Here is a 10711-nt window from a genome sequence, read left to right on the forward strand (position 1 = left end):
CCAGAACTCCATTTTCCCAAGTCTCAGCCAACCGCACTGCCACCACCAACAACCACCTCCGTGAGATCTGGCTCCACAAGCACGTGGCACAAAACGAGTATGCGTACGAGTGTCAGTGTGATTTTTTTTTGCGAGCGCACGCATCGGTCACTGCATTATCGCGCGCTTTCGGATGCGCTTCTGCGGCCGTCTGGAACGCTCTTCCTTCCGATGTTAGGAAGCCACTGGAGCTATACACTTTGAAATCGAAATTGGAAACCAATTTATTTGGAACTAATTTGTTGTGTTTAGTTCGTTGTCCCCCCCCTCCCCCGCACCTCTAATTAGCACGGTTGGCTACATACGGTGAGAAAGAAGTTCAACATATATACATACATGATCAAAACCAGATTGTGATCATGCACACTGTGCTTACAACACTTCAGAAGGTTAGGAGTTTGTATATTGATCGGGCGTCGACTCCGCTTCGGATACCTTGTGGTATTGTAGGCAGAGTTGACCAAAATGAACACCGCCTTGTGAGAAGTCAGCATTGGTTAATCTATGGAAAAGACTGCCCCCCCCCCCCCCCCCCAAGAAAGACAACATCAAATCTCATAACTGGCTCAGGATCGCCACTGAAGAGGAGTGCTGCCCCATTGCTCATCTGCGCCAGGAGACACTGGTTTTGTTGCGTGCTCTTGAGTGGGCGATGTTGAACCTGTGGTTAGGAAGCAGGGCTTCTTAAGCCCCTGTGTGTCCCCATGTATAAAATCAGTGGTCCAAAATTCCGGATTTGTAAACGTTACAATCTAACGCACGCATACACAACGTAAATAGCCACCCACATTGCATAGGACTGGCGAACAATGGCACCATGTGCAAATATGGCCACATTTTAGTTGAGATATTTTATTGGAATACAATGACCTTTTCGATATAGCAGATAATTTTGTAAAGTGCAGCATGAGTGTAGATACGAGGCCATATTAAGGGTTCTCAGAAGTAGGTCAACGATATCACCTTCCAGAGGCCATTATTTAACAATGGTTCTTTGTGTTAGGTTAGTCATGAAATTCGTTAAGGTGGTTGGGCACCCCATGTCACTGGCTAACTGGGAAGGCTCCCGTTTTAACAGAGGTAGGTGTGCATGTGTAGTGACATAGAATGGGGTCACTACGGTGCGTAGCGCTGGTTACTGACAGAGAGAGGGAATCTGGGCGTAACGGCCAACCTCCCGGTGTGTCAGCCGTTCATCCAGCAGAGCATTGCAATGCCACGGAGTGGGCCACTAGGGTGCGTGGCGCTGGCTGCTGGCAGAAGGGGGCATATGAGGACGGGGCACACCGGGCGGCTGGTAGAGCACGTGATAGGCCGGGGTAAAGGACGTGGGGCAAAGGTGACCGAGGGGACACATGAGGCATAGCCCAGAACCACCTGGTGGGTTCCAGCAGGGGCCGTAGCCAAGGGCGGAGCCAGGCAGGGGACACGTGTAAGGTGGCCCAGAACCTTCTGGTAGGTTCCAGAAAGGGGCATGGCCGAGGGCGGAGCCAGGCCACGCGAGGGGGGGGGGAAGTCCCGAGACTGGATAAGTCTGTCGGTGGAATGGAACCCAAGGTGCGACGTCTTCGTCTCCGGCGTCATGGGTCAGACAGCGTGCCGGCTGTTCAGACCCATTTATAGTTATCCCGTGTGTGCCAGTGTCCAAAGATGTAGAATATACGTGTGTTGCCTCCTACTATTAGTGTCTCAGAAAGTGACTCATTACACATGCAAGGGCATGAGAATTCGGTTCCTTGAACTCAAAGCCATGGGGATACATGGCAGCACATAAGTCATCTTATCCATTACCCGATTACACACAACTCCTATTAACTGCAGGGGCCGATGAGTCTGCAAAAAACACCAAATTATCAGTGGCCCTACTCAATTATCTGCAAATTTTTTGGACAGAAAAGTGGAATAGAATTGTCGATAACAGGAGTTGCGACATTGGTCCTCGCATAACCGTGGAATATCTCAGACCGTTCCTGAAAGTCACATTCGCGACGTGCCCTGCGTTTACTTTTTTCCGTTAAATTGGCCGTACACTTACTTACGCGTTTCATTTTGAGCGAGGCACGTAAGAGTATTTATTCCCGCATAAATATTCGATTTTTCCGAGTAATATAATGGCCTGGGCACCCAGCCAATGCAAACACATACAAGCCTCCTGGGAATTCATTAACTGGGTCGGTTCAAAAACTGGTACGATTCAGATGGGTTATTTACATTGGTCAGTCCCTGCCAATTCACACTTGTTGTGTGTGGGCAAGTCAGATTATGCTTCAAATCATCAGAATGTAAAGTTGCACGACACTATAGTGATGGTTGAAATAGCAGCTTTTTAAATTCTCTAATCAGCCCTAGTAAAAACGGGGGTAGGGCTGATAACCAAGGGTTCTGATTGCGATGGGTTTTGTGCATTAAATTTCCTCTGCGACCTGTGACCAGAAATACAAATCAGTGCCATTTAAGTTGAAAGAAACCGATAAGATCATTAAATGAAAAATGATAATCTTTATCGCCAAATAACCTCGGCGTACATCATGAACCAGCATGCGGCCTGATGGGTCTGTGCCTTGGGGAAAGTGGAAAAAAGAATTGGAGTCCAAAGTCAAAACATTGGGCTATGCATTCTATCACAGAGAGCCCAATTTTCTCTGCACTATTACAACGCCAATAATAGAAACATTACTTTACACGGTATTTAATTGGGCTAACAACTATTCAAAGCAATAAGACACTGGAATATCACAAATTTGAAAACTCTATCATCTGATTAAAGTATTTTTTTTTGCTGCATTACAATTTAATTTGGGTTAGGACTCCACATCTCTGTTGTGCATTCTCCAACCTACACTGACCAGCGGGGTGAATGATGGACAAATAATCTCCACCACCCATACAGTGTGGAGAGTTTCACATCCAGCAGTGGATTGACAAAAAATAAATGCACGTGTGAATTAGATTCACGGGACGGTATTTTTTATTTTTGACCACAAAGTACAGGGAGGTCCAGATGTCTTGTAACCCCCAATTAATTCTCAAAAAGATAAATAATTTCAAGTAAGGTTTATTTAAAACAGAAATCAATGTGCAAACTAAAAAAAAATGTTATGGTTCAATTCATTGGGGGGTGGTCACACGACATCTGGACCACCCTATACAATGTGGGTGTGTAAAGCACGAGTGCGTTTGTAAAATAACGAGGAATAGTGTAAATTCCACAAACACTTTCGTTTAAGAATGTGCGATTACAATGATTACTTCAACGCTGTAACAAATACATCCGCGTAAAAGCCATGGAACACGTCTATAAACGACACTGGCGGAGAAGGCGCGCAGGCAAATGTTCAACCGGGCCAAAACGCCCTGGGCCCCCCCCCCAATCAGCACTGCAGGTTTATCTTGTCGTTACATCGTAGAGTACCGGTATATATTTTTTAATGAAAAAGACACAAAATTGGCACTTGTCAATTGAGCCAACTCCTCAGGGGTACAACAACAACAAAGGCAGGAGGCGGGGAGGGTAATTGCAGGGAGGGAAAGGGGAGTCACGGCGTGCGGGTAGGAAGCGTCAAACAAGCCGTCACTTTTCCGACGCGACTTTGTGCCAAACGCAATCTGGTGAGGCGTGGAGAACACAGGTGCAAAGACAAAGACCGGTATAGTCACCGGTATAGTCTTAATAGACAGTTGGGGCAAGTGCTGTTAGTGAGCACCTATGAAAGCCGGCACGGTACACGAGGCGGTGGGTGGGTGGGCCAGTCGACTTTGTCCTCCAAGTGGTGATATTTACACATCGCACCAGATACTAATTTGAGGCTGAATCGACCTAGGGGAGGCCAAAGACCGGTTCAGATAATCCTCACCTGGTGTCGTCACAGCTGCACACACACGCGTGGCATCATGTGACGTGCAATACAATCCTCGTGAATTACTGTTCAGTCCAAATCCCGTACAGATTCGTGTTACATATAGTTACCAAAAGTGTTGGGTGAACACATTAGCAAATTGGCGTAGCAACTACAGTAGATTTCCAGTGATGGGATGGGGGTAAACATTGCGTATCCAATTACCCACACTCCCATCCGCGAATGTACTCCCCACTTATTCCCAGGTTCCTGCGGAAAAATACCACGCATTTGCACGTGAACTACACTTTACTGCGATAAAAAAAAAATGTGCGGGTATAGAAACATGTTCTGCAATGCAGGACCGGAGAAAAATGTGGCCAATCGAGAATGAGACGATACGAATCATACTCTACGTTGTTTCACTTAATGCCAATACTGTACTCTTTTACTGCACCAGAAATCTCCCTTGAATGGCGATAACATTCAGCAGATACCCCTACAGATATTTGGCTGACTTGTTTAAAATTGAAAATCCTGCGAAGTCAAATCATATCGTCCCTCCGGGGTTCAATAATTAAAATTAGAATCGCTCTTAGATGTAAACAGCGGTTGTCCCATGGAAACACTGGCCCCACGGTAGTGTGGAAAATGAAAATGTCCAACATTGGCTGAGGAACGCAAAGAGAGCCGAGAGCTCATTCGATGAGGTAGGCACTTTGGCCGACGTCTACTTCACAGGACACAGTATCGAGATCCTACTACTACAGCAATACACCAGCAGATACCGTGTGGTCTTCTAAAATGTCCCAGGAGTGAGTGCATATCTGGTTGTAAGCTGGATAAGGCATTAGGGGTAAGTGAACACAGTATGGGGGTTATGTTCTAAATTCCAGGATCGGTGCCAACAGGAAGTGGAAAGTCGACACTCCAAACCTGACTCCCGCAACGCATTTGCCCTGCTCCCCACCCCCCCTCAAGCACAACAAAACCCACGATGCCATTCTATACACAGCCTCAGCTGAGAGCCGAAACGAAACAAAGAGCTTGGATATTGGGAGCAAACCGAGAACATATGCCACACCAGCCAGAGGCAGTGTCAGCCGGTGGAGACAGGTGTGGTCTGTGTGTAGATTAACTCGATGATTGGTTTCACACGAGATCCCAATGCACGTTGAAGCAATTAAACTTACAACTGTGCGATAAACTGAATGTGGTAGGCGACGAAGACTAAATACTTTAAGTACTACTAACAGTACAAGTCTGTTAGTTGTTTCTTCCGTGTCCGCAGACTGATACTGATATTGAAGCATAAAGTACACTATGATAACATTGTATATAGCATGCTTAAAAGCATCTTAGAGACGTTTGAAACATGTTTAAAAATTTTACTTTAAATTTAAAATAATTTGGAAATTATATAAAATTGTATCTACCACTCGGTCCCTGATCCCAACTGAAAATTGCATCTGTGAACCTGCTCTTACAGCACAGATAAATGAGTATGCGGATAAGGCCGTTTTGAATACCGTACACAGGAGCATATCTATTCCGAAGTGAGCAGTTCTGCCAAAGTACACACTCCGAGTACTTTCTACAAGTACATGTCAGTCCACTGCTGGATGAGGCCGTATCCACACTGTGCACGTCGTGGTAGTTAGACTATACTTCATCACGTTGGTCAGCGCAGGTTGGTGACGCTTGGGGGAGCATAGATGTTAAAGCGTAATTTAGACAAGATATTATTACTCCATTGCGCTCTGTTGTTTACCACAAATCCCCATAGCAGCCGATACCAATCTGCTGGGCAAGGTAGTTGCCCATCCAAGCTCGATCCAGGCTCAAACTTGCTTGGCTTCCAAGATCTGATGATGTCGGGAGAAATCCAGGTGATTTATTCATCGGCTGTGTGCTTACTGGAAGCCAGACAAAAGTGATAAAGCACTTCATACCATGCTGTCTGCCCTCCGATTAAGGTGACCGAATGAAAACCAGACTTTAGAATATACAGTGGCCGAAACGGTCCGATAAAAATAACTCGCTGGGCTAGGTTTGGGTGAGTCGACCAGGAATGGGTACACACCCTTGTCTTGACGGTCACAAACCTCCTCCTTTACGTTAGCAAACCATGCTGGACAAATATGAGAGTATTTCCACAACCACCACAATCCAGACACTCGCAGCGAGTGCTCGGGTGATGGGCAGCACAGCGAACACATGCCGCAGTTTACAGCATTATCCTCCACTTGGCAGGCACAACACAGCATGCTATCCAGCAAGCCACTGAAAACCCACAAATATTGTGTTTACTTATAAAGTAGGCGGAAAAAACATATCCTCCTCCATGTAATCCGTAAGCGGATTTCATTATTTTCGGCACATGCATTGGCACAGGGGCGAGGTGAAGGGATCAGCATTGGGGCTGAGAGTACAATGACCACAAAAGAGTAATGCACTCACAAGCAACATAATGGCAGTGCCTCTTAATGGTCAGGCTCTATGACCGCTGTCTGCAAAGTCAGGCCAATTAAAGCCCATTTCCCAGGTGCACATATGTGTCACTGTCAGGGAAATGTGCTATGATTCAGTGATGTATTCTTGTACCGCATTCATGTGCAGCACACGCAATAAATTTATTACAGGAGACAAACACGAGTACACAGGTAAACTAATGGTGCTGTATTGGCAAAAAATCATTGGATATTAAATGCAATTCACAATCTGGCAATGTAATTATGCCATATATGAGAATTAAGAAGTTAATCTGGATTACGCCCTTGGTTATATTTAGTGTTGGTGAAAAATGACAAATTTTAACTCGACATATACTACACAATACGAATGCTTCATTTTAATCATGGATAACATTTATAATGATGTTAATTAAATAAAGGTGCGCACACTCGTCCGATTTGGTTTGGTTTTTTAAAATGATAATTTTATTGGAGCCAATGGATAAAAAAAAAATGACCATCATTTTGACCGTGGAAGAGTCACTTATACATTTGGTTTCATTAACGGCATGATCACAGTTTTGTCCACCGACTGATTTATATCAGCACCAAGGACAGCAAAAGCAAGGACATCTACCCTCAAGATGGGACATCAGCAGGAGATATCAGCATCATCGCTATCATCAGCGGATATCAACGTGCACATCAGCAGGACGGCGAGCTGCACCACAGACAGCATCAGCGAACACGAACGTACTACCTTGGGCACCACCATCACGCAGAACATTTAAGGGACAAAATCCGCATGCGTTTGAACAGCATTATCAAAGCCATTGAACATTGGCAAAAATAAGTTTACATGGCACCACAGACTTGATCATAAACATCATAATACAGAACACCCAACGAGAGACACGATTAGTCTGTACATTAGCATGGTGCATGATCATCAGCATCATAAGATCGTCACATCATGGGCAGCTCGCACAAAACACATTAAACGCGGCCAGTTGCAAAAACCCCGCGATTAGCACGGATGGTTACGTTCGATGCGAAAGAAGTTCAACATACATAAATGAGAACTTGTCCCTGTGTAAATGCCATTAAAGGAGTACATGGGAGGGGGGGGGGGGTGAATTTAGGTGTTGTATAGAATTGGCCCTTAACATTGCTACAGACATCAACACCTGGGACGTTATGAGCACCAGGCGTCATCGTCATCAGGGCACACAATCGCAAATTTTCATCACGGACATTCGCACCGCGGACATCATCAGCACTGCCATCAATGATATCAGCACCACGAACACTTTCAAGGAGCATCACCACCACAACCAAAACAAAGACCTCCACCCCCGTATAGCCTTGACAGACTGTAGGGGCAAGTGCGGTGAGCGAGCACCTATGAAGGCCGACACGGCACACGAGGGGGTGGGTGGCCAGCACCACGCCCGGCCGCCTTTGTCTCCCCAGTGGCAATGTTACACACCGCGCCAGGTTATTCATTTCAGTCCGAGTCGACCTAGGCGAGTCCCAGGACCGGTTCAGATATTCGTCACCGATGTTGGCCGTGAGCGGGAGACGCGAACTCGAGCGGACGACTTCGCAGCGCGCTCACTGCTACAACTACCGCTCCACCACAACCACCACCACAACTACCGCTCCACCAAAACCACCACTACCGCTCCACCACAACCACCACAACTATCGCTCCCCACAACCACCACCACCACAACTACCGCTCCACCACAACCACCACCACAACTACCGCTCCACCAAAACCACCACCACCACTACCGCTCCACCACAACTATCGCTCCCCACAACCACCACCACCACAACTACCGCTCCACCACAACCACCACCACCACAACTACCGCTCCACCACAACCACCACCACCACAACTACCGCTCCACCACAACCACCACCACCACCACAACTACCGCTCCACCACCACCACCGCTCCACAACCACCAACACCGCTCCACCACAACCACCACCACAACTACAGCTCCCCACAACCACCACCACCACTACTACCGCTCCACCACAACCACCACAACCGCTCCACCACAACCACCACCACAACCACCGCTCCACCACAACCACCGCTCCACCACAACCACCGCTCCACCACAACCACCGCTCCACCACAACCACCACAACTACCGTTCCACCACAACCACCACCACCGTTCCACCACAACCACCACCACTACTACCGCTCCACCACAACCACCACCACCGCTCCACCACAACTACAGCTCCACCACCACCACCACCCCAATCATTCCCCCAACCCTCCCTGCCGCGACACCCCCGCCCCCCCCACACTCACCCCGCACCGCCACTCTCTCTCACCCACCCAGCCACCCACCTTGGTGGTTCATGGTGACCACTTCCCCGTCCGTGTCGGGCAGGTTGTACACGAGCACTGCGGACGCGCTCTGGTTGCGCGCCCTCCCGATCTTCTCCCTGAACGTGCAGTTGCCGCGTGCCACGAGGGCCACCCAGCGTGGCGGCGGCGTCTCGCCGGGCCCGAAGAAGCGGCTGCCCGCTCCGCACGCGTTCACCCCGCGCAGAGGGACCCGCAACAGCCCCTGGGCGTCCTCCTTGGGCGAGTGGCCCCCGTAGCGGCCTGTCTCGGCGGGGGGCGCGCCCAGCGCAGCCACGCTGCGGTTGGAGGCCAGAGGGTCCACCACCGTCACGTTCACGAAGGCCGTGTACCACTCGTCGTTCTGCGCCGAGGCCAAGGACGGCGGCAGCAGCAGCAGCAGGAGGAGCAGCAGCGGCAGCCGCGGCGTGCCACGGGTCCCCATTGCAGGGGCACGAATTGTTCGAGCGGAGATGGTCAGAAGATCTCAAAAGTGGAATGTGTAAGTAAGAAATTAACAAAGAAACGAAAAACAATTGGAGGAAATGTACGGTCGAAAGAAAAAAATGGGGGTTTAAGTAACTAGTGGAAATTGACGATACGAGTAGTTTGGCTTCGGGCTCGGAGAAATGAATAATTTTTAAAATAAAATATTTTTTATGAAAAAAAAATTGATTAAATTTCCCCGCGCGCTGTTGGGGGGGCTGGCGAAGTGCGGCAACGGGGCGATGGTTGTTGTTGTTGGTGGTGATGGGGGGCCCGGCGCTTGCCCCGCGGTGTTGCCGTTCCGCTTGTCCCCTCCCACTCGCTCGCTCGCTCACTTCTCGCGAGCTGCGACGACTCCCGACGGTCGGAACGCTTGCAACGCCTCCGTCGTGGTCGACGTTGTTGTTGTGTGCTAGTTGTGGAGGTTGTGTTGTCCACGTCAGTGGATGATGCGGGGTGGCGATGGTGGCGGCGGTGGTTTATCGGAGAGGGCGAGGACTTTGAGCGAAGTTGCGAGTCGAGGCGCCGCGTCAGCAACGCACCTCGCGCCTCCGCGCTCCGCGTCGTGTGCGCGATCTCCGGCGGCCCGCCCTTATATACCACCCGCCCCCCTCCACCCCACCCGCGCGGTGACGTCACTCACGACGTTGTCACCCTACCAGAATGACGTCATTTTATAGAACGCTAATTTCCCCAATTTTTTAAAGGTGCTTATTATTATTCATATTGTTTTGGGTCTTTCGGTAAAGTCACGTATTTTTTATTTTAGTTTTTTTATTTCCCTTCTACGTGACTTTACCGAAATAATCAAGAATATGAGTCCCTGCAGTCACGAAAGCTTTAAGTCGAAGTGTTTATTATGATTAGGATTGTTTTTAAATCACCCAGCATGTGAGAATACGATTGCTAATTAAATAATTGAGAACCGTCAAGTCTTTGTTTTATTTTTGATGATACACGTGGTGCCTTTCCGGCATGAATATGCCACTCAAAGCGCCATCACATTACATACTAAAACATTAAAATAGACACTTCTACATAAAAATAATAGATACATTATACATCGTTTATTAGTTGTTTAAAATAGAAAAAAATACAAGCAAGTTGTGGCTATGAAACATTGCCTCTCTTTGGAAAGTAGGCAATACACCTTCTTCACAAACAGCATCTGTCCCTGCACATGAAAAGAAATACATCTAAGGGCCGTACATAAATGACGTCACGCACCTAGGAGGGGGGGGGGGGTCAGACATTTGTGACGATGTGTGACGGGGGGGGGGGGGGGTGATAAATGTGACGTCACATCAAAATGCGCAACTTTAAATAAATATAGACAACACGTTCTACTTAATTAAATATACTTTTTAATAAATGTTTTCTTCTACATCAGAGTGCAGCGCCACATTAAATACGCACTACAATAACAATAGTTTAAAGCGATTTGAAGCAAGTTTTATTTTTGGGGGGGGGGAGAGCTTTGTGACGTCATATTTGAGGGGGGAGTCTGACTTTTTGTGACGCCG

General features: G+C 48.0%; 1 protein-coding gene across 1 annotated transcript in view; it reads right to left on the reverse strand.

The window, feature by feature from the left end:
• Window positions 1-9761, reverse strand: part of LOC144937562 (RING finger protein 150-like) — a 147291-nt gene extending 137530 nt beyond the window's left edge. Inside the window, exon 1 of the mRNA XM_078864848.1 lies at window positions 8706-9761. Coding sequence (XP_078720974.1) covers window positions 8706-9147 — 442 coding nt within the window. The 5' untranslated portion in view covers window positions 9148-9761. The remainder of the gene's footprint in view (window positions 1-8705) is intronic.
• Window positions 9762-10711: the final 950 nt, after the last annotated feature.

This window comes from Lampetra fluviatilis, chromosome 19 (assembly GCF_964198595.1).
Source record: "Lampetra fluviatilis chromosome 19, kcLamFluv1.1, whole genome shotgun sequence".
NCBI classification, from domain to species: domain Eukaryota; kingdom Metazoa; phylum Chordata; class Hyperoartia; order Petromyzontiformes; family Petromyzontidae; genus Lampetra; species Lampetra fluviatilis.